The sequence below is a fragment of the Choloepus didactylus genome, chromosome 4 (genome assembly GCF_015220235.1).
Source record: "Choloepus didactylus isolate mChoDid1 chromosome 4, mChoDid1.pri, whole genome shotgun sequence".
Taxonomy (NCBI): domain Eukaryota; kingdom Metazoa; phylum Chordata; class Mammalia; order Pilosa; family Megalonychidae; genus Choloepus; species Choloepus didactylus.
This window is the reverse complement of record NC_051310.1, coordinates 94,464,747-94,490,311: the sequence shown is the minus strand read 5'-3', so window position 1 is coordinate 94,490,311 and position 25,565 is coordinate 94,464,747. Positions and strand designations below refer to the sequence as shown.

Here is a 25,565-nt window from a genome sequence, read left to right as displayed (position 1 = left end):
TTGTCTTATCATCATCAGGCTGTCCTATTCCCACAGCTAGCACAATGCTTGCCCATGGTAAATGGTCAAAGAACACTTGGGGCCTTTGATAGTGAATGGAAAAAGTAGGCTGAAGTGGTGGCCAGGTTAAGCAATCTGAGCTCTATTCTGAGAGAGTAATATGATTAAAATGATGAGCTGGTAAGAGTAATCATGCAATAGACTGACTAGAAGCTGAGACTCTTGGGACAGAGAAATCTAACTGAATTGAGCCACCATAATCCCAGGGTAAGGAAAGAAGACCCTGAATGAGGTCAGGCCCAGGCAGTGAGCACTCAAAGGCAGGGTATTTAACAGACATCGAGGCTTAGCGATGGATTCGATGGACGAGACCAAAGTGCTAGGAGGAATCAAAACCATTCTAGGAATTGAATTCTGGGAAACTGTAAGGATGGTCCATAAGCAAAGACAACAGGGACTAGAAGAGGGATTGGGCTTTTTGTTTATGGGGGAGGAGGGAAAATCATTGCTAGACAACTTGATTTGAAGATGATGGCAGGATGTTAAACCAGACCTTGGAAAAGAGGCTGGGGCTATAGCTAGGGAGGTGTGAGACATCTACCCAGAGCAAGAAAGATGCCTCAACAACTAAGGAGCTTTCTAAAGGACAGCAGCAGGGAACAAAGGCCAGAGCCCTGGTTAATGTGGGAAGAAACAGAAGGAAGAGGTGGAGTAGGGAGAGATGATGATGCAGGGTGGGGGGAGGAGAAGAATTAGGAAAGCCAAGGAAGGTAAAAGTTTTGAAAAGCTGAAGGGCCCTGCAGCAGTACATCATTATCACTGGCAGGCATCTATGTATCCAACATTTATTTGGCACCCATTACATGCCAGAGGAAAAAACAAGACAATTTCTGAGAAAAAAAATTCAGAATTTATAAAAGAAAATACATAATGTAAGACTTAGGTCTCTGAGAAGAATGGATATATATATAGAGTCCTGAAAGAGAAGCCTTGGGGAAGAAGAAAAGGGAGGAGAGTCAAGAATATATGAGGATTCAAGGAAGCATGAGTGCAGGGCTGAAAATCAAGGTACTGAATAGTATCAATTTTACCCAAAAGAAGTCAGTCACTGACTAAGCATGATGGGCATGGTGTGTGTGTATGTGTGTGTGTGTGTGAGTGTGAGTGTGTGTGTGGAGAGAGAGAGCAGTTTGGAATGTTCTCTGCTTTATCATCATCAGATTTTCTCTTCTGCCCTCAAGAATACCTAATTTACTGGCACACCTAGGATCTGACCCTCCAATGCCCCCATCTCCAGTTTACTGACCCCTTTCTAAGCCTCACTCTGCCATTCTTCTCCCCACAGACCTTTGGCCTCCCCTCACTGACCATCATTCCACAGGGCTGGCTGACTCAACAAGCTCCTCTTCTCCCTAGAGCGCCTGAATTAGAAAAGCTATAAAATCTTTTGCCTCACACAATTGGTCAGCTAAACGGCTTGTATTGCTGCAGTGTTGGAAGCAAATGAGCAGATTTACTGACAAAGGGCACATGACCACTTTACCACTCTCCCCAAGAACTTAGGGACATCTCAGAATCACTCCCAGTTGAATCTCGCATATTGAGCAAAACCACTGGTTGACCCAATGGCAGTGAGGGACCCAAATGCCAGGATTGGGGTAAAGCTCTCTCCTCAGCTGCTTTGGTCTGGAATGACTGCTCCCCTAGGGCCCCTTCTCAGGACACCTTTCTCAACCAAGGAGGAAAACATTGGCTCTAACCCATGCAGTGCACCTGGGCACATATGGGTCTCTCTATCCATGTTGGCCTTCATTTCTTTTTCCAGAGGACCTTCCATTCTCTTTAGTACGAAAGCATCATCCTTGACAGAAAAGTTGAAGGCAAAACAGGATTTGAGTAGTACCCACTTTTGTCATTCCTGTGATAGTACATCACTGGGTCCTTGCTGCTGGCCTTTTCATTTCTTGTTCTCATTTCAAGGCAAACTTGTGTGCTCAGAGCCAAGGGGAAAGCAAAGAAAAGTGAGCCACTTGTCTCCATGGAGCCAAGCCAAGTGGGAGGTATAAGCTTTGCACAGTACCCCTGCGCCCAGCGGGAGACTGCAATTTTGTGCTGCAGCACAGGCACTGGCCAATGCCATAAGGGAGAGGGCATCATTTCCACTGGAGCCTCCAATTGAGGGGGCAGGAACGCAGTCACCAGTTTTTCAGATGTTTTGAATAATTGGATTAACAGTCCCTACCTAATTTTCTGAAGTAAAAAGCACTCAGCAGAAAGCAACAAGAATGATTGTGGAAACACTCTTCCTTATCAACATGTTTTAAAACCCACTAACAGTAAGATGCTGCCAGAGGCCACTGTTCAGAGAGAGAAATAACCTTTCACACTGAGCCTGTCTTTCCTTCTCATATTATTTTGTAATGATCCCTTTGTATTTGTCAGTTTCCCACACTGGAATATGAGCTCTCTAAAGACAGGAATATTTGTTTTGCTCTTCTTTCTATACCAGAATCTCACAGAGGGCTTGACACACAGCAGGTATGTAAAAATGCTGAATGAATAAAGTGCAGAGAACTGTTGGGCTCTGCTGTAGTTTTGAGAATGTGGCTCCTCATTGGCAATGCTTTACTCAGAACCATTTACGAAAATCTACCACTTAGAAGGTCAATTATTGGAAAGATCAACTTATTCACTTATTACAAAGAAGAAAATAATGACTTTAAGTGTCCATTAAAGTTACTCTGCTTATTGGGTAATCATATTGTATACTATCTTGGTCTCATTTTCCTCATCTGCAAAACACTGGCAACAGGGATAATACTACCTACACTTTTCCCAGCTTCAGGTAAGAGTAAAACCGAGATTACCTAGAACATGCAACACTCAATGAATTCTAAGGCTCTTTCTTTCCCTCACTGTTATATGCAAATTAAAAAAGAACTGACCTCTTACTTACCTTGCCTATCCTGATGTACGAATTTATAGTATCGAGCAAATCAGCCTTTTTTTCATTTATAGGCACTTCTGCTAACTCCTTCCCTATTAATTCACCTGACTGATAGCCCATTGTTGTTTCAAATGCAGGATTTGCATACTGGGGGAGACAAAAGGAAAAATATCACGTGAATTAGAAGAAATTCTGAAAAGAGGAGAATGGAGGGTCTTCAACCTAAGCCATCATATTTTTTCCCCAGAAAGCTCAGAAGCCGAGCCTTCACCCAGGCAGTTCTAAAGTTGCACAAGCACAACCCCAGCAGAATCCTGGAGTCTGGAGAAGCTCCTGCTCTGGGTGCACTTAGCTGGGCTTTCTGCCCTGTTCTCCTGAGGCTTGGGAGATGGCAGCAGGCTCACTCCCACAACAATAGCAAAGGAAGACTCCTCTTGGAGACAGACTTGCTGCTACAATAGGGCTGTTAGACAACAGTGGGATAATGTATCAGACTGGGAGTCAGAAAAACTCAGGCTTGACTCTCACTCCACACACCAATTGTGTGACTCCATGAGTCACTAAACCCCTCCAAGTCTCAGTCTGTCATCTGTATAATAGGAATGAAATACTCATCTTACCTAACACTCATTTGATTCAAATGAGTAATGCGTACAAAAAGCAAGCTATGGGCTAGGAAATATTTACAAATCTAAGGTTTTATGGTTAAATTTCACAAAGGACCGTAAGACTAGGAGATCATGTATGGGAAAGCTTAGCGAAGAAAACAAACCTTGATAAACAGCATCAATTATTGTGCTACTAATGAAGATGATGATGATTAAACAAGTGTTTATCAGGGTTTGTTTCCCTTGCTACGTTATGGTAAGCACTACAAACACATTAATTCCTTTATTCCTCAGAACATCCTTGTTCTTATTTTTCCTTTTGTACAGATTCACATGGAAACTGATTCATATGACTTGCCCAAAGTTAGTCAGCTAGGAAAGCGCCAAGGCAGATTTGAACCCAGGCCTGTGTGAAACCAAAGCCTGTGCCCTCAACCACTGCTGTGTGCTGCCTCTCAGGGCACCGGCCTCTGAATGCCGACACCATCATCTCTTTACCAAGAGTCACAAGTTAGATTAAACGGAATGACTGGGGAGTGCCCAGAACTACAATCAAAGTGGAGTGAATTCTCAAACAAAAGGAACATTTCTCTGGCACAACTCCCTTGTTTACGATCATCCAAGAGTACAAACTATATATTTTAAGCCACTTATATAAATACCTTCTTTGCTAATAATGGGTAATTTGTTCAGTAATTACTGGATCTGTTACTTTTGAAAATTTTAAGTTATTTCTAGTTAATTTCTATAAGTGTAAACTGTCTTTGAAAACAGTAAGAAATAAATGCAAATGTGGTAATTCAAAGACCTTTTCTAGCACTTTAAGCAATTATTAGTATTTTTCCTTATCTATAGATGTTATTTTACATTAAATATTTTATAGATTTTGTTCTGATAATCTAAGGAAAAACTGGTCTCTTGTACTTCAGTAAGAAAAAAAAAATCATACTGAAGGGGTTAAATTCTAAAAATGAAAGCAAACAAAACAAGAAATCCAGACCAAATTTCCAAAATAACAAACCTGTATAACGTGATCTTCACTTGTAATTTCAATTGCTTCTTGACTTTTCTCTAATGCAGTGAATATTGAGTTACAAGCCCTTTATAGGTAGAAAAAAAGGACTGATTAATGTAAATAAGACAAAATCCATACAATTTGATTATAAAGGTAATGCATGCTCATTCAAGAAAAAAAATGAGGGAAATATTAAAAAGCGTAAAGAAGAAATAAACATCCTCTGTGACCCCACCATTCTCAAATTATCTCTATTCACAATTTGGCATCGTTCCTTCCAATGTGAGGAGGCAGTGGGCTAGGGTGGAACACATGCCACTCTTCTCCAGTTGGGGGACCTGGTGTGGTGGTTTGAAGCTATATGTACCTCAGAAAAACATGTTCTTAAACCTAATCCAATGTGAACCCATTGTAAGTAGGACTTTTTGATGAGGTCACTTCAGCTAAGATTTGGCCCACCTCAATCATGATGGGTCTTAATACTTTTACCGGAATCCTTTAAAAGAGGAATGAAATTCAGACAGAAAAAAAGCCGCAGGAAGCAAGAAGCTGAACATCAACAGAACCTGGAAGAGAAGGAAGAGACCAGGAGATGCCGCCATGTGCCTTTCCGTGTGCCAAACTAAGGACCAGGGAGTGACAGCATCCAGCCCCAGAATGCCACAGTCCTTGGGGAGAAAGCATTGCCTTGATGATGCCTTGATTTGTACTTTTTCCAAGCCTCAAACCATGAATGAATAAATTCTATCATTTAACCCAACTCATTCCATGGTTTTTGCTTGAGAAGCCAAGGAAACTAAAACACTGGGCAAATGACTGAACCTCCTTGAGTCTCCTTTCTCATCACCTCAAAAGTCCTCAAGAGGACTGACCAAGAGAATAGAGTCAAGTAAAAGGACTGAACAAGAGAATAGAGTCGAGTACTCCATGCAAAGCCTGGCAGATGGAGGCAGTCAAATTATTTGTAGCTACTATTTTAAAGAAGTTATTTTCACAAAATTAGGATCATCTGGAATGACTAGTTTTGTTCCCTTATTTCTTCAACTAGCCTTATATCATGAGCATTTCCCCATGTCCTTAGTGTATGAAAACTTTTTTTTTAAATTACACAAGTAACAAATGTTTATCGAAAAAAATTAGAAAATACAAAGAAACCAAAATAAATGAGATACCGCTTCATCCTCACTAGAAGGACTATAACAAGTGCTGGCAAGGATGTGGAGAAACTGGAACCCTCATACACTGCTGGTGAGAATGTAAAATGGTGCAGTTGCTTTGGAAAACAGCCTGGCAGTTCCTCAGAGATACCACATGACCCAACAATTCAACTCCTTAGTATACACTCAAGAGAAATGAAAACATACATCCACACAAAAACTTGTGCACGAATGTTCACAGCAGCATTATTCATAATAACCCAAAGTGGAAATAACCCAAATGTCCATCAACTGATAATGGATAAACAAAAGGTACTATAGTCATACAATGGAATATGATAAACAGAAATGAAATACTAATACATACTACAGCATGGATGACCCTTGAAAACATTATGCTAACTGAAAGAAACCAGTCACTAAGGACCACATATAGTGTGATATCATTTATATGAATGTTCAAAACAGACAAATCTATAGAGACAGAGTGTCAATTAGTGATTGCCTAGGGTGAGTGGATGTGGGTTTTCGGGAAAAGATGACAGCTAAGGGTGTGGGTTTTCTTTTTTGGGGTAATGAAACTGTTCTGAAATTGTGCTGATGGATACACAACTCTGTAAATATATGAAAAGTCAATGAATTGTACACTTTAAATGGGTGAACTGTATGAATTATATCTCAATAAAGCTGTTTAAAAATTAATGAGATCAATTCCCAACACCTAACATATCAATTGGTATTCTAGACATTTTCTTGTGTAAATATATATATAGTATATATATTTTTAAAAACAGGATCATACTGTACAGTTTTATAAGCTGCTGTTCTCATTTAAAATACATTAATATCTTTCCATATCAATACTTATAGCTTTTTATCCCTTTTAATAACTGTATAATATTCCATTATAAGGCTGTCATAATTGATTCAACAAATTCTCTATGATAAAACATTTAGGTTGCTTCCAGGTTTTTTCTTGTATAAGGGATCTCCTAAGAAATGTCATGGAGATTTTCTTGACTCAGAAGATGAAAAAAGAATGCAACTGCCTGCTTGTTCATATACTGCAGAGATAATGACAAGAAAACAGCAAGAATAACAATGTTTTTACATTATTTCTGGTATTACTAAACTATTCACAAAACAGTTTAGCACTTTAACACACAATGCATCTCAGCCAATACAAGCTATAAATTAGCTCCTATTTCTTGGCATATAGAAACCAAGAGTTTGTATATGAATTAAACCTCAATGAAGCTGTTATTTTTCTTTGTTTAAAGAGAGAAATAAGCTTTCACTCTGCTATAACAAACTTGGAGGAGATAGATCTATGAGAAGCCTTACTGGGTTCCATCATTCTTTTAAATTTTTGCAGACCTGGTAAATAAAATAAAGCATATCATTTTCATTTCTTTGATTACCAGTGAGGCTGAATGCCTTTTCATGTTTATTGGTCATTTATATTTCTTATGAAATATGGGGCATTTCTATTTTTAAAATTGATTCATTAAAGCCCTTTATATATTTAGGATATTAACCTACTATATTCCCAGTTTGTTGACTGTCCAAATTTTTAACCATGTTTAAGGTTTTTTTTAAAAAATTATAGACAGGCTTAACATTTTATGTTGTCTAATCTGATTTTTTTCCATTATGGAACCTGGCTTTTATGCCATGCTGAGAAAAAAACTTCACCATCCAATTATATTTTCACTTATATTTTTAGTACTTATGTGACCCTTTTACACTCAAGTCTTTAATTCTTTGGAGTTTATTTTGGGGTGGAGTGTAAGGTAAGGATATAACTTAATTTTCTTTCCAAATAGTTAACCAGTTGTCACAATTCCATTCACTGAAAAGTCTACTGTGCTGGTTTGAATTTGTTATGTACCCCAGAAAAGCCTATGTTCCTTTTAATCCAGTCTTGTGGGAGCAGACCTACTGTTGAGTGGGACCTTTTGATTACGTTGTTTCCATGGAGATGTGACACACACACCCCTCATTCAAGGTGGGTCTTAATCTGCTTGCCGGAGTCCTATCAGAGACATTTTGGAGAGAGCTCAGAGCTAAGTGAGTTTAGAGCAACTAAGAAAGGAAATGCCCCAGGGAGAAGCAAGAAGGACCTACAGGAGGAGAACCTAAGATGGCGGCTAGGTGAGACAGGGCAAAATAACACCTCCGTGAAAAATACTAGATAAAACCAGAAGGTGACCCAGAATACCGGTTTTGGCGATGCACCAGCTGGACAAGGTCTGCTAGAACCACAGGGGCTGTACACTTGGTGAACACAGGAGTCTGCATTCTGAAATGAGTGAGTAAGCCAGCTGAAAGACCTGCAGCCATGCTGCAGTGTGGGGAAGCCGGGGGTTGGCATTTGGAGATGGACTGGTTCTTTTAAAAAAAAAAAAGGGGGGGGGGGGGGACCCAGGAGCGGCTGCATTTGCAACAGTGAAAACCATGCAGTGAAGCACGGCAGAAGCAGTCTGAGCTGGTTTCTCGGTGTCTGGCGTGGAAGACAGCCTGCTGCAGATTCCCTCAAGGCCAGGGGAGCGGAGGGGAGAGCCGGAAGGAGAAAGAAACCCCGCTGCTTGCAGCCGCTCCCCGGCGGCCTGGAGACACTCTTGCCCGGGGCCGTGCCCACAGCCCAGAGCAGTGCCAGTTGTCCCAGAGCTGGGAAGGAGGAACTGTGCAAGGAGAGGGGAGGGGTGGAGATGCCCCATTCAGCCATCTTTGCATCAGGCTGAGAGCATCCCTGCACAGCCCGGCGGCCTGGGGCTTCCCTTGAGGGACAGCATGCACTTGTGACGTAGCACAGCCTTCCCTCAGCAGAGGTCCTGGAAGATCACAGCTGAGAAGGGGGGCCTGCTCGTAAAACCCAGAGACGCTAAGTCAATGCCAGTGGTTTGTGGGTCAGCTTCAGAGAGGATCAGGGGCAGAACTGAAATGAAGGCTTAGACTCTTGCAACAGCCTTGAATCTCCGGGAACACCTGGGAGGTTTGAATATTAAAGCTGCCCTGCCTCCCGAGCCACCCGGACACATGCCCCACATTCAGGGCGGACGGCTCCAGCAACACACCCAAATTGAGTTCACTAACTGAACCCAACAAGAATCATTTCCCCACATACCACAAGAACAAAGTTGAGAACTGACTTGAGGAGTATAGGTGACTCGCAGACGCCATCTGCTGGTTAGTTAAAGTGTACGCCACCAACTTGTATTTCTGAAAAATTAGATTGGTATTTTTTTTTTTTTTTTTTTTTTACAACTTGAAAGAACCCTATCAAGCAAAGCAAATGCCAAGAGGCCAAAAACTACAGAAAATCTTAATGCATATGATGAAACCAGATGATATGGAGAAAGCAATACCAAAGAGCCAAATCAAAATATCAGAAGAGACACAGTACTTGGCACAATTAATCAAAGAACTACAATCGAGGGATGAAAACATGGCAAAGGATATAAAGGACATGAAGAAGACCACGGAACAGGATATAAGCAACATAAAGAAGACCCTAGAAGAGCATAAAGAAAACATTACAAGAGGAAATAAAAAATAGAAGATCTTATGGAAATAAAAGAAACTGTTGGCCAAATTAAAAAGACTCTGGATACTCATAATACAAGATTAGAGGAAGTTGAACAATGACTCAGTGGCCTAGAAGTCCATAGAACAGAAAATGAAAGAACAAAAGAAAGAATGGAGAAAAAAATCGAAAAAATCAAAATGGATCTCAGGGATACAATAGATAAAATAAAATGTCCAAACTTAAGACTCATTGGTGTCCCAGAAGGAGAAGGGTAAAGGTCTCGAAAAAGTATTCAAAGAAATTGTTGGGGAAAAATTCCCCAACCTTCTACACAATATAAATACACAAAGCATAAATGCCCAGCGAACTCCAAATAGAATAAATCCAAACAAACCCACTCTGAGACATATTCTGATCAGACTCTCAAATACTGAAGAGAAGGAGCAAGTTCTGAAAGCAGCAAGAGAACAGCAATTCACCACATACAAAGAAAACAACATAAGACTAAGTAGTGACTACTCAGCAGCCACCATGGAGGCGAGAAGGCAGTGGCATGACATATTTAAAATTCTGAGAGAGAAAAATTGCAAACAGAGAATTCTTTATCCAGCAAAGCTTTCCTTCAAATTTGAGGGAGAGCTTAAATTTTTCAGACAAACAAATGCTGAGAGAGTTTGCTAATAAAAGACCTGCCCCTATTTCAGATACTAAAGGGAGCCCTACTGACAGAGAAACAAAGAAAGGAGAAAGAGATATAGAGAATTTTAACAGACATATATAGAACCTTACATCCCAAATTATCAAGACACTCATTTTTCTCTAGTGATCATGGATATTTCTCCAGAATGGACTAATACACTGGGACATAAAACAAGCCCCAAGAAATTAAAATATATATATATATATTGGATATACTCAAAGCACAATCTCTGACCACAATGGAATACAAATAGAAGTCAATAATGTTTGAATTGTAACTCCACTATTTACTTCCTACATGATATAAAATACACAAACTCTAATGACAAATCAGTGGTTTTGAACTCAATGTAAAAAGTTTTGACAAGAACTATATAAAGGTGGGGGAATGGAGGAGTATAGGAACATAGTTTATGTGTCCTATTGAAGTTAAGTTGGTATCAAAGAAAAACAAGATTGTTATGGATTTAAGAGTTTAATTTTTAAGCCCCACAGTAAACACAAAGAAATTATCAGAGAATATGACCAAAGAGATGAAAAGTAGAGTATGGGTTAAGAGAAATGGGGGAAGGGGCAATGGGGAGTTAAGAAATGAGTGTAGGGTTGCTGTTTGAGGTGAAGGGAAATTTCTAGTAATGGATGGTAGGAAAGAGATAGCATCACAACATTCTAAATGTGATTAATACCACTAATGGAATGCTAGGGAGGGGGTAGAATGGGAAGATTTAGGTTGTATATATGTTTCCACAATTGAGAAAAAAAAAAAAAAAAAAGGACAGTCTAAATAGATGACAATTGAATGCCAAGGATGACCCTGGATGGGTTCTGAGGATGAAGGACAGGAGGCTCAAAGGGACACAGTTGAGACAGGGGAAAAAAAAAGAGGAAATATAGAATGTATGCTTTGTATCAATGTTGAATCTCTAGTACTTCTTAGCTGCATTTAATGGGATTGCATAAAACAATGTTCTTGTTCATGGGAATTGTATATGTGAATTACAGTGTTTGTTCAAGGATGGGTGCAGCTAGCTCTCATATGTTCAGAAGACAGAGCAATAGATGATGGATGATAGGGAGGGAGGGAGGGAGGGAGGGAGGGAAAGAAATACCAGTGTGACAGCATGTTAAAGTTGGTGGATTGGGGTATCAGGGGAGGGGGGTCAGGGTATGCTGGAGTTCTGTGTATGGAGTTTGTATTGTTTTTGCAACTGTTCCTATAACTTTGAATTTATTTCAAAATAAAATTAAAAAAAAAAAAAAGGACCCACAGGAGCTCAGAGAGTCATTTTGAAATCCAAAGGTAGAACAGAAGGACCAGCAGACATCATTGTGTACCTTCCCATGTAACAGGAACCCAGATACCATTGGTCTTTCCTTTTGAGAATGCATCCTCTTGTTAGTGCCTTAATTTGGACATTTTCCCAGCCTTAAAATTGTAACTTGTGACTTAAAAAATCCCCATTGTTAAAAGGCAACCCATTTCTGGTATATTGCATTGTGGCAGCCTTAGCAAACCAAAACATCTACCCTTTCCTCTGCTGATTTATAATGCCATGTTGACCATATACTAAATTCTTAAATATACTAAAATCTGTTTCTGGACTTTACATTCAAGTACAATGATCTAGCAGTAACATAATGTTGCTTGTTATAGCTTTTTAATGCATTTTAATATCTGGTAGAACAAGTCACTATCTGTGTTTTCCAATTCTCCACATTTCCCTCTTCTCTTCATATTTCCATATTTTCCTTTATAACACGCAGCTCTATTTGGATGTCAGCTGGAGCACAGAGTACGAGGCAGAACATGGTAAGAGTTAAGGACAGAAAGGTAAGTGGTGGACGGACCATGGAGAACCATGAAGATCACATTTTGGAGTTTGGACTTCATCCTGACGGCCATAGAGTCTCACAGCAGTAACACAAATGGAGTTATTAGTGTGGTGTGAAGAATGGACAAGAAGGGGTCAAGACGAGATGTGGGAAGACTATCCAGGAGAGGGCAAAAGACATAAACAGACGTTTCTCTAAAGATGATATACAAATGGCCAAAAAGCCCATGAAAAGATGCTCAGCATCACCAGCTATCAGGGAAATGCAAATCAAAACCACAATGAGATACCATTTCACATACCATTTGTTTGTTGGCTACTACAAACAAAACAAAACAAAATAAAACAAAACAATGCTCTCCACCACCCAAACAGAAAATTACAAGTGTTGGAGAGGATGTAGAGAAATAGCAACATTCATTTATTGTTGGTGGGAATGTAAAATGGTGCAGCCATGTGGAAGACAGTTTGTCAGTTCCTCAGAAAGTTAAGTATAGAATGACTGTATCTCCTGGCAATCCCACTACTAAGTATGTATCCAGAAGAATTGAAAGCAGGGACTCAAACGGATATTTGCACACCGATGTTCATAGCAGCATTATTTACAGTTGCCCAAAGATGGAAGCAACCCAAGTGTCTATCAACCAATGAACGGATAAATAAAATGTGGTATATACACACAACAGAGTATTATTCAGCTGTAAAAGGAATGAAGTCCTGATGCATGCGACAACATGGATGATATGAGGGAAACAGGCCAGACACAAAAGGACAAATATTGTATGACCTTACTGATATGAAATAATTAGAATAAAGCAAACACATCGAGTCAGAATCTAGAATACAGGTTACCAGGGGACAGGATGTGGGTAGGAACTGAGGAATTAATGCTTAAATTCTCCAGAGTTTTTCTCTTTGGGTTGACTGTAAAATTTTGGTAATGCATGGTGGTGATGGTAGCACAGCATTGTAACTAAAGGAACCGTATCATATATGTGAATGTGGTTAAAAGGGAAATTTTAGGTTGTATATATGTTACTAGAATTTAAAAAACAAACATAGAACTGTACAATACCAACAGTGAACTCTATTGTAAACAATGGACTATAGTTAATAGTACAATTACTAAAAAGTTCTTTTATGAATTATAACCACTGTACCATACTAATGCAAGGTGTTAATAAACAGGATAGTAAGTGGCAACTCTGTATTTTATGCTTGATTTTTCTGTAAACCTACAGCTTCTCTAATGAAAAATTAACACACACACACACACACACACACACACAATGGAGAGCTAAACTAAAAGAGTAGCAGCAAAGATGAAGATAAGAAAAGTCAGATTCCAAAGAAACTTGGAAAGTAAAATCCATAGGACTTGGTGAGTGACTGGATTTAGGGATGAGTGGAAGAGACATGGGGTTTCAGCCTAGGACCACAAGGAAGATGAGGATATGTTCACTAAGCTAAGATATTCAGGAAGAAAAGGTTTGAGGTTACAGTTAGATTTAGGAATGGAGAAAAGATGATTACAGTTTTAAAAATGTGTGTTACAACCTTAAGGACTATCTTTGCCATTCACTATGTGTGAGATCTTGCATGTATTTCAGATAACCTCTGGGTCTCAGTTTCTGCATCTTGATTGTGCAAAATACTTTAATATTGCCTCCTGCTCCAAAATTTTACACTACTCTGAGGGAGGGTGGCAGCCTAATTTACCATGGGAGCGCTGCAGCCAGGCTGTGGGTGACCCAGGAGTGAGGAACAAAGTAGGTCCAAAGCAGGGCCACCTTCCAGTTTCCTTGCAAAATTTGGCAATGAAAAGGAGCTAACTCTTTGTATCCCACACTAGTTGAGATGTACTTCTTCTGAGCAGCACTTTTTTGCTAACTCACTCTCTGCCCGCTACTTATTCATTTCGACTTGTCTTTGAAGTACTATTCAAAGTACTATTCTTCCCTGCAGTTGGAACTCGGTAGAGGTCCCTACTAATCTTAATAATCCAAATTCTGATCCCCTTTTCTTTGCCTTAGGCATATACCAACAAAATAATCAAATTCTCTCTTTGATCCTTTGTAAAGGAAGTATAAAAGAACACTAGAACACCCAAGGAAGAAATCTAGAATGACAGGGAACACTTGACTTTACTTTTTTTCGTTCAACATAGAATTTTATTAATTTTTCTCTTTTTTTTGCTCTATAAAGAGTCAGGTTTCCACTTATTTGACTTAAAAAAAACCCTGCTTATTAAGAGCAAATTTTAAATGCTTGCTGCAGAGAACAGAAATTGTTACTGCCCAGAGGTAACCGATGTTAATAGGTTGGGGGGGGGGTGGCGCATATGAAAAGCATTAATTTTTTTTCTTTAGAAAACAAAACAGATAATTCAGTTTATACAGTTTTGTATCCTGCTTCTTTCATTTAATGTTACTTTAGAGCCCCACTTTTAAATGTGGGTCACCATTCACTAACACGGCAATGTACCAGACATCCAGGCAGACTCTAGAAAGTCTGTGTAAGAAGAAGTGGCACCCCTCTCTGATCCCACTGCCCATCCCATTTTAGCAGGAGATCAGTTATGGCCACAAGGTGACCCTGCAACCAAGTCCTCATTTGCAATGCTAGCCCAGTGTGGCCTGGCAGGCTTTCCAGAAGTGGAAGAATTACCTGAGTTTTAGTTGTGATCGCACCTCTCCGAACTCCAGCTGGATTAGTTCATTGTAACAGGCCATGATGCTGGGGTTTTCTATATACCTCTACACGAAACACAAAAGAGAATTATGGGGATAAACAAATGTGCATCTTTAAGTAATTATGTTTCTCAATGAAAAAATCAATTATTTTAAACAAACTTCTCAATTTGGAAATGAAATCTAAAAAATACTTTATTATTAATGATGAACAGAAAATGAGAGATAAAATTTATGGGCACCAAATTAGCTTTTTTAAAAAATAAAGCTTCAGAATGCTTTTCTTTCAATGCCTTGTGTTAAGAGGATTTTGGTTATCTGCATGTCACTGGTAAAGCAGAGGCTAAAATATGTAGGAGGAAGAAATTTATTAATTAAAGCCCAATTTATATGAGGCTTTCAAAGTAGATCCACTTATTTAACAACAATACTTTATCCTCTTTAAAGTCATACAAGCTCACGGTATGCAAAAACATGCTTGTATTTCTATTTACATGTGTATTACAAAGAGGCACCCCCAACTCAGGCAACATTTTCATATATTAATCTCTAACAAGGGAGATTAAACCAACAAATGACTATCCTCCACAGCAGCGGTACTGGTACTGGCCAAAGCCATGCAATTGCCCACTACCTCTACCTCTTATTGCTGTGAACACTGACTACTGTTTATAATATTTGCATAACGAAATCATGATAATTAAAGCAAATTACATAGTTCTGAGAAGCATGGACCCATTCCACCATCAAATTATGTATTTCATGAAGACATCTAACAGTCACTATGTTGTGTCACATGGCCCCATTAAGATGGAAAAAACATTTATGAACATTTACATGTCCTTACTTCTGCGAAACATTCTTTGCTTTTACCTGCTCAATAAAAGGATAATACCTCATCTGACGGATAAGGAAGCTCAGGCCTAAAGGCAGGGCCTCTGCAGACTAATATCTACAAGTCAGACAAATCTGGGGGTCATGGGGCCCCTCTCAGAGCTCCTTCTGTTGCCATGCAGATGTTCCCCTCTTTGAATAGGGATCAGAGTCTTGTCTAGGTGTCGGGCAACTAATAATCCAGTCCCAGGTTCACACCTGCACTAATTTGGCCTGTTTCCTCACTTACAAAAATGAGAAACTACCACTCCTCCTACCACAGATTACTGTGAGAATTAAATGAGATAACATAAGAATGCACTCTAACTACAAACTTCTGAACAAATATAAAGAACAGCTACTGTCATTCCCCAGAAAGGAAGGCAAGGATTGTTGACCACGCATATGACAGTCGCATGCCCACAGGCAAAAACAAGCCCTCCTCACCCACAGAAGTCTGACAGAGGAGGTGGCATGTGGCATGCCTACCAGCTCCCACCTACTCAGAGTGAGGAGAGGGCTAGACCTGCTGCCCACTCCTCAGCCCGCCAGGATTCCAAAAGAATATCCAAAAGTGCTGCCCGTCTGCACAGGTACCCACTGGTGATGGGCAGGAATGGAGAAAAGAGATTTCTGGGCATAGGGCTTGTGGCACTGCCAGGGATAGAAAGAGATCAACAGCTGACAGGAGGGCTTGACTGGCCTCCCCTGTTCTGCAAGTGAGATATCAGGACAGGTGACATTTGTATATATACAGTTCAACAAATGGCCACCCAGGCATGCAACCAGATTTTTCATTGGTCATTAATGTACATACCCGCCAATGTTTTTTACCCTAAAGGTGGAAATCAAGGTTAAAACACCAGCACATGTGATAAAATGTACAGTATAGTGCTCCTGCTGTCTACCCTCCCCTCAACCCCCAATTATCTTTGCCATTGCTTGGTATATCTAAATATCTTGTTTTTCCTGTACCCCTCCCCCCCAACCTTCATTTATATCCCAAGGACCCCAAAGGGAATAGAGGGTGGGGAGTGGATATCAGGTCCAGAAATCCCCAAGAAGCAGGCCGCTATGCCCTCTGCTCATACACCAGTCAAATCTCTTTTCCTCCATCCCCATCCTCTCTGAAGGGCTGGGGCTATAGATCCTGCAAACTCCCTGAGCTGTCACAACCTCACTTTCTTCAAAGTGTATCATGCTCACTGCCAGGACTTAATCCCCACCCTGCTAGTCCTTTCCCAGAGGTTCTCAACTCCTGGCTAAACATCAGAATCACCTGCAGGGCTTTTAAAAAACCTGTCCAGAGGCGGGGCAAGATGGCAGACTGGTGAGCTGTATGTTTTAGTTACTCCTCCAGGAAAGTAGGTAAAAAGCCAGGAACTGCGTGGACTGGACACCACAGAGCAATCTGTCTTTGGGCATACTTCATACAACACTCATGAAAATGTCGAACTGCTGAGATCAGCGAAATCTGTAAGTTTTTGCGGCCGGGGGACCCGCGCCCCTCCCTGCCAGGCTCAGTCCCGGGGGAGGAGGGGCTGTCAGCTCCAGGAAGGAGAAGGGAGAACTGCAGTGGCTGCTCTTACCGGAAACTCATTCTACTGATTCAAACTCCAACCATAGATAGACTGAGGCCAGACACCAGAGACTCTGAGAGCAGCCAGCCCAGCAGAGAGGAGACAGGCATAGAAAAAAAACAACACGAAAAACTCCAAAATAAAAGCAGAGGATTTTTGGAGTTCTGGTGAACACAGAAAGGGGAAGGGCGGAGATCAGGCCTTGAGGCGCATATGCAAATCCCGAAGCAAGGCTGATCTCTCTGCCCTGGGCACTTTTCCTTAATGGCCCTGGTTGCTTTGTCTATTAGCATTTCAATAACCCATTAGATCTCTGAGGAGGGCCATTTTTTTTTTTTTTTTTAAATCCTTTTTGCTTTTTCTAAAACAATTACTCTAAGAAGCTCAATACAGAAAGCTTCAAAGAATTGAAATTTGGGCACGTCAAGTCAAGAGCAGAACTAAGAGAGCTCTGAGACAAAAGGCAATAATCCAGTGGCTGAGAAAATTCACTAAACAACACAACTTCCCAAGAAAAGGGGGGTGTCCGCTCACAGCCACCATCCTGGTGGACAGGAAACACTCCTGCCCATCACCAGCCCCATAGCCCAGAGCTGCCCCAGACAACACAGTGTGACGGAAGTGCTTCAAATAACAGGCACACACCACAAAACTGGGCGTGGACATTAGCCTTCCCTGCAACCTCAGCTGAATGTCCCAGAGCTGGGAAGGGGGAGCAGTGTGAATTAACAGAGCCCCATTCAGCCATCATTTGAGCAGACTGGGAGCCTCCCAACACAGCCCAGCAGCCCAGAACTGCCCTGGGGGGACGGCACTCACCTGCGACATAGCACAGTCATCCCTCAACAGAGGACCCGGGGTGCACAGCCTGGAAGAGGGGCCCACTTGCAAGTCTCAGGAGCCATACGCCAATACCAAAGACTTGTGGGTCAGTGGCAGAGACAAACTGTGGCAGGACTGAACTGAAGGATTAGACTATTGCAGTAGCTTTAAAACTCTAGGATCATCAGGGAGATTTGATTGTTAGGGCCACCCCCCCTCCCCGACTGCCCAGAAACACGCCCCACATACAGGGCAGGCAACACCAACTACACACGCAAGCTTGGGACACCAATTGGGCCCCACAAGACTCACTCCCCCACTCACCAAAAAGGCTAAGTAGGGGAGATCTGGCTTGTGGAGAACAGGTGGCTCGTGGACGCCACCTGCTGGTTAGTTAGAGAAAGTGTACTCCACGAAGCTGTAGATCTGATAAATTAGAGATAAGGACTTCAACTGGTCTACAAACCCTAAAAGAACCCTATCAAGGTCAGCAAATGCCACGAGGCCAAAAACAACAGAAAATTATAAAGCATATGAAAAAACCAGACGATATGGATAACCCAAGCCCAAGCACCCAAATCAAAAGACCAGAAGAGACACACCTAGAGCAGCTACTCAAAGAACTAAAGATGAACAATGAGACCCTAGTACGGGATATGAAGGAAATCAAGAAGACCCTAGAAGAGCATAAAGAAGACATTGCAAGACTAAATAAAAAAATGGATGATCTTATGGAAATTAAAGAAACTGTTGACCAAATTAAAAAGATTCTGGACACTCATAGTACAAGACTAGAGGAAGTTGAACAACGAATCAGTGACCTGGAAGATGACAGAATGGAAAATGAAAACATAAAAGAAAGAATGGGGAAAAAAATTGAAAAACTCGAAATGGACCTCAGGGATATGATAGATAATATGAAACGTCCGAATATAAGACTCATTGGTGTCCCAGAAGGGGAAGAAAAGGGTAAAGGTCTAGGAAGAGTATTCAAAGAAATTGTTGGGGAAAACTTCCCAAATCTTCTAAACAACATAAATACACAAATCATAAATGCTCAGCGAACTCCAAATAGAATAAATCCAAAAAAAACCCACTCCGAGACATATACTGATCACACTGTCAAACATAGAAGAGAAGGAGCAAGTTCTGAAAGCAGCAAGAGAAAAGCAATTCACCACATACAAAGGAAACAGCATAAGACTAAGTAGTGACTACTCAGCAGCCACCATGGAGGCGAGAAGGCAGTGGCACGATATATTTAAAATTCTGAGTGAGAGGAATTTCCAGCCAAGAATACTTTATCCAGCAAAGCTCTCCTTCAAATTTGAGGGAGAGCTTAAATTTTTCACAGACAAAGAAATGCTGAGAGAATTTGCTAACAAGAGACCTGCCCTACTGGAGATACTCAAGGGAGCCCTACAGACAGAGAAACAAAGACAGGACAGAGAGACTTGGAGAAAGGTTCAGTACTAAAGAGATTCGGTATGGGTACAATAAAGGATATTAATAGAGAGAGGGAAAAATATGGCAAACATAATCCAAAGGATAAGATGGCCGATTCAAGAAATGCCTTCACGGTTTTAACGTTGAATGTAAATGGATTAAACTCCCCAATTAAAAGATATAGATTTGCAGAATGGATCAAAAAAAATGAACCATCAATATGTTGCATACAAGAGACTCATCTTAGACACAGGGACACAAAGAAACTGAAAGTGAAAGGATGGAAAAAAATATTTCATGCAAGCTACAGCCAAAAGAAAGCAGGTGTAGCAATATTAATCTCAGATAAAATAGACTTCAAATGCAGGGATGTTTTGAGAGACAAAGAAGGCCACTACATACTAATAAAAGGGGCAATTCAGCAAGAAGAAATAACAATCGTAAATGTCTATGCACCCAATCAAGGTGCCACAAAATACATGAGAGAAACATTGGCAAAACTAAAGGAAGCAATTGATGTTTCCACAATAATTGTGGGAGACTTCAACACAACACTCTCTCCTATAGATAGATCAACCAGACAGAAGACCAATAAGGAAATTGAAAACCTAAACAATCTGATAAATGAATTAGATTTAACAGACATCTACAGGACATTACATCCCAAATCAACAGGATACACATACTTTTCTAGTGCTCACGGAACTTTCTCCAGAATAGATCATATGCTGGGACATAAAACAAGCCTCAATAAATTTAAAAAGATTGAAATTATTCAAAGCACATTCTCTGACCACAATGGAATACAATTAGAAGTCAATAACCATCAGAGACTTAGAAAATTCACAAATACCTGGAGGTTAAACAACACACTCCTAAACAATCAGTGGGTTAAAGAAGAAATAGCAAGAGAAATTGCTAAATATATAGAGACGAATGAAAATGAGAACACAACATACCAAAACCTATGGGATGCAGCAAAAGCAGTGCTAAGGGGGAAATTTATAGCACTAAACGCATATATTAAAAAGGAAGAAAGAGCCAAAATCAAAGAACTAATGGATCAACTGAAGAAGCTAGAAAATGAACAGCAAACCAATCCTAAACCAAGTACAAGAAAAGAAATAACAAGGATTAAAGCAGAAATAAATGACATAGAGAACAAAAAAACAATAGAAAGGATAAATATCACCAAAAGTTGGTTCTTTGAGAAGATCAACAAGATTGACAAGCCCCTAGCTAGACTGACAAAATCAAAAAGAGAGAAGACCCATATAAACAAAATAATGAATGAAAAAGGTGACATAACTGCAGATCCTGAAGAAATTAAAAAAATTATAAGAGGATATTATGAACAACTGTATGGCAACAAACTGGATAATGTAGAAGAAATGGACAATTTCCTGGAAACATATGAACAACCTAGACTGACCAGAGAAGAAATAGAAGACCTCAACCAACCCATCACAAGCAAAGAGATCCAATCAGTCATCAAAAATCTTCCCACAAATAAATGCCCAGGGCCAGATGGCTTCACAGGGGAATTCTACCAAACTTTCCAGAAAGAACTGACACCAATCTTACTCAAACTCTTTCAAAACATTGAAAAAAATGGAACACTACCTAATTCATTTTATGAAGCTAACATCAATCTAATACCAAAACCAGGCAAAGATGCTACAAAAAAGGAAAACTACCGGCCAATCTCCCTAATGAATATAGATGCAAAAATCCTCAACAAAATACTTGCAAATCGAATCCAAAGACACATTAAAAAAATCATTCACCATGACCAAGTGGGGTTCATTCCAGGCATGCAAGGATGGTTCAACATAAGAAAAACAATCAATGTATTACAACACATTAAAAACTCGAAAGGGAAAAATCAATTGATCATCTCAATAGATGCTGAAAAAGCATTTGACAAAATCCAACATCCGTTTTTGATAAAAACACTTCAAAAGGTAGGAATTGAAGGAAACTTCCTCAACATGATAAAGAGCATATATGAAAAACCCACAGCCAGCATAGTACTCAATGGTGAGAGACTGAAAGCCTTCCCTCTAAGATCAGGAACAAGACAAGGATGCCCGCTGTCACCACTGTTATTCAACATTGTGCTGGAAGTGCTAGCCAGGGCAATCCGGCAAGACAAAGAAATAAAAGGCATCCAAATTGGAAAAGAAGAAGTAAAACTGTCATTGTTTGCAGATGATATGATCTTATATCTAGAAAACCCTGAGAAATCAACGATACACCTACTAGAGCTAATAAACAAATTTAGCAAAGTAGCGGGATACAAGATTAATGCACATAAGTCAGTAATGTTTCTATATGCTAGAAATGAACAAACTGAAGAGACACTCAAGAAAAAGATACCATTTTCAATAGCAACTAAAAAAATCAAGTACCTAGGAATAAACTTAACCAAAGATGTAAAAGACCTATACAAAGAAAACTACATAACTCTACTAAAAGAAATAGAAGGGGACCTTAAAAGATGGAAAAATATTCCATGTTCATGGATAGGAAGGCTAAATGTCATTAAGATGTCAATTCTACCCAAACTCATCTACAGATTCAATGCAATCCCAATCAAAATTCCAACAACCTACTTTGCAGACTTGGAAAAGCTAGTTATCAAATTTATTTGGAAAGGGAAGATGCCTCGAATTGCTAAAGACACTTTAAAAAAGAAAAACGAAGTGGGAGGACTTACACTCCCTGACTTTGAAGCTTATTATAAAGCCACAGTTGCCAAAACAGCATGGTACTGGCACAAAGATAGACATATAGATCAATGGAATCGAATTGAGAATTCAGAGATAGACCCTCAGATCTATGGCCGACTGATCTTTGATAAGGCCCCCAAAGTCACCGAACTGAGCCATAATGGTCTTTTCAACAAATGGGGCTGGGAGAGTTGGATATCCATATCCAAAAGAATGAAAGAGGACCCCTACCTCACCCCCTACACAAAAATTAACTCAAAATGGACCAAAGATCTCAATATAAAAGAAAGTACCATTAAACTCCTAGAAGATAATGTAGGAAAACATCTTCAAGACCTTGTATTAGGAGGCCACTTCCTAGACTTTACACCCAAAGCACAAGCAACAAAAGAGAAAATAGATAAATGGGAACTCCTCAAGCTTAGAAGTTTCTGCACCTCAAAGGAATTTCTCAAAAAGGTAAAGAGGCAGCCAACTCAATGGGAAAAAATTTTTGGAAACCATGTATCTGACAAAAGACTGATATCTTGCATATACAAAGAAATCCTACAACTCAATGACAATAGTACAGTCGGCCCAATTATAAAATGGGCAAAAGATATGAAAAGACAGTTCTCTGAAGAGGAAATACAAATGGCCAAGAAACGCATGAAAAAATGTTCAGCTTCACTAGCTATTAGAGAGATGCAAATTAAGACCACAATGAGATACCATCTAACACCGGTTAGAATGGCTGCCATTAAACAAACAGGAAACTACAAATGCTGGAGGGGATGTGGAGAAATTGGAACTCTTATTCATTGTTGGTGGGACTGTATAATGGTTCAGCCACTCTGGAAGTCAGTCTGGCAGTTCCTTAGAAAACTAGAGATAGAGCTACCATTCGATCCAGCGATTGCACTTCTCGGGATATACCCGGAAGATCGGAAAGCAGTGACACGAACAGATATCTGCACGCCAATGTTCATAGCAGCATTATTCACAATTGCCAAGAGATGGAAACAACCCAAATGTCCATCAACAGATGAGTGGATAAATAAAATGTGGTATATACACACGATGGAATACTACGCGGCAGTAAGAAGGAATGATCTGGTGAAACATATGACAACATGGATGAACCTTGAAGACATAATGCTGAGCGAAATAAGCCAGGCACAAAAAGAGAAATATTATATGCTACCACTAATGTGAACTTTGAAAAATGTAAAACAAATGGTTTATAATGTAGAATGTAGGGGAACTAGCAGTAGAGAGCAATTAAGGAAGGGGGAACAATAATCCAAGAAGAACAGATAAGCTATTTAACGTTCTGGGGATGCCCAGAAATGACTATGGTCTGTTAATTTCTGATGGATGTAGTAGGAACAAGTTCACTGAAATGTTGCTATAGTATGTAACTTTCTTGGGGTAAAGTAGGAACATGTTGGAAGTTAAGCAGTTATCTTAGGTTAGTTGTCTTTTTCTTACTCCCTTGCTATGGTCTCTTTGAAATGTTCTTTTATTGTATGTTTGTTTTTTTTTGTTTTCTTTTTAACTTTTTTTTTCATACAGTTGATTTGAAAAAAGAAGGGAAAGTTAGAAAGGAAAAAAAAAGAAGACAAACAAGGAAAAAAAAAAAAAAAAAACGATGTAGTGCCCCCTTGAGGAGCCTGTGGAGAATGCAGGGGTATTCGCCTACCCCACCTCCATGGTTGCTAACATGACCACAGACATAGGGGACTGGTGGTTTGATGGGTTGAGCCCTCTACCATAAGTTTTACCCTTGGGAAGACGGTTGCTGCAAAGGAGAGGCTAGGCCTCCCTGTATTTGTGCCTAAGAGTCTCCTCCTGAATGCCTCTTTGTTGCTCAGATGTGGCCCTCTCTCTCTGGCTAAGCCAACTTGAAAGGTGAAATCACTGCCCTCCCCCCTACGTGGGATCAGACACCCAGGGAAGTGAATCTCCCTGGCAACGTGGAATATGACTCCCGGGGAGGAATGTAGACCCGGCATCGTGGGATGGAGAACATCTTCTTGACCAAAAGGGGGATGTGAAAGGAAATGAAATAAGCTTCAGTGGCAGAGAGATTCCAAAACGAGCCGAGAGATCACTCTGGTGGGCACTCTTACGCACACTTTAGACAACCTTTTTTAGGTTCTAAAGAATTGGGGTAGCTGGTGGTGGATACCTGAAACTATTAAACTACAACCCAGAACCCACGAATCTCGAAGACAGTTGTATAAAAATGTAGCTTATGAGGGGTGACAGTGGGATTGGGAATGCCATAAGGACCAAACTCCACTTTGTCTAGTTTATGGATCGATGTGTAGAAAAGTAGGGGAAGCAAACAAACAGACAAAGGTACCTAGTGTTCTTTTTTACTTCAATTGCTCTTTTTCACTCTAATTATTATTCTTGTTATTTTTGTGTGTGTGCTAATGAAGGTGTCAGGGATTGATTTAGGTGATGAATGTACAACTATGTAATGGTACTGTAAACAATCGAAAGTACAATTTGTTTTGTATGACTGCGTGGTATGTGAATATATCTCAATAAAATGATGATTAAAAAAAAAAAAAAAAAAAAAAAAACCTGTCCAGACCCCTCCCCAGACCAACTGAAACAGATTCTCTAGGGATGCTCTTCAGGGATTCTCTAATGGTCAACCAGGGTGGAGAGACAATGAACTTTGACCCTAAAGATTTTAATCAGCAACCGCTTAATTTGTCAAGTCCAATTTAGGAGGCACACCGGTTCTCCAATCACCCTGCAATCTTGAACCATGATTAAATGGCTGATTGTTCCTGAGTAACAGAGATCTCACTGTACTGTTGGTTTCAGGTCTAGACCTCGGTTCAAACATTGGTACCACCTCCTACCAGCCATGAGAACTTGGGAGAATCACCTTTCCTCTAGGTATAGATGCTCTTCTCTGTAAATGTGATTAAGATCCTCAGTGCCCTCTATAACTACACATCCAAAACCACCTTAAACTAAGTTCGTGACTTGAGGTTTCTTGGCTACCTCACTGATGTGCCCAAGGGTCAGACTTCCTTGAGTTCTAACTATCATGATTCCCAAGGCCTCATTTGCAACCTGCCAACCAAGAGCCCCCAGCAAGGGGGCTATGCTTGGGTTGCCTTATTTACAGAATCTCTGAACTGGCTTTAAAAATTGCATGTACATATGTAGTAAGCATTATTAAAATTCATCCCATGGTATAATTTTAAATAAGTATGCCATGAGACATTTTATTATGTTTAGAGGACTCCAGTTTGGAGAGAGTAAAGTGTTGTAGATTAATCAGGTTATAAACCAAACCAACAGAGCACAAGGACAATTTTTTTTTTTTTAACTTCAAATTATTTCAAAACTTTTGCTGGGCACTGAACTGAGATAGTGATTGCTCATACTGAATTATACTTGTATAACAAAGAAGCTGGTACATACCCTTGTAAAGCCAGCAGCAATAAGGGGCATTACAGATGACTCTTCTTTATCTCCCCTTCAAAAGAACACAGTAATAGGTTAGAGATAGTTTTTGTCAATTACATCTCACTTCTTTACCTACTTATAAATTTATATACCTCTACTATCATAGTGAGTACTTTTAAATGAATTAGATTAATATAAAATTTTAAAATATTAAGTTG

The 25,565-nt window shown here is 40.0% G+C and overlaps 1 protein-coding gene across 3 annotated transcripts in view; it reads right to left on the bottom strand.

The window, feature by feature from the left end:
• Positions 1-25,565, bottom strand: part of PDE8A (phosphodiesterase 8A) — a 202,056-nt gene that overhangs the window by 40,769 nt on the left and 135,722 nt on the right. For all 3 annotated transcript variants that reach the window (XM_037833126.1, XM_037833125.1, XM_037833127.1), the window contains 4 exons: positions 25,363-25,417; positions 14,455-14,543; positions 4,577-4,655; positions 2,957-3,094 (listed from right to left, as the gene is read on the bottom strand). In XM_037833126.1, the coding sequence (XP_037689054.1) occupies positions 2,957-3,094; positions 4,577-4,655; positions 14,455-14,543; positions 25,363-25,417 (361 nt within the window). The remainder of the gene's footprint in view (positions 1-2,956; positions 3,095-4,576; positions 4,656-14,454; positions 14,544-25,362; positions 25,418-25,565) is intronic.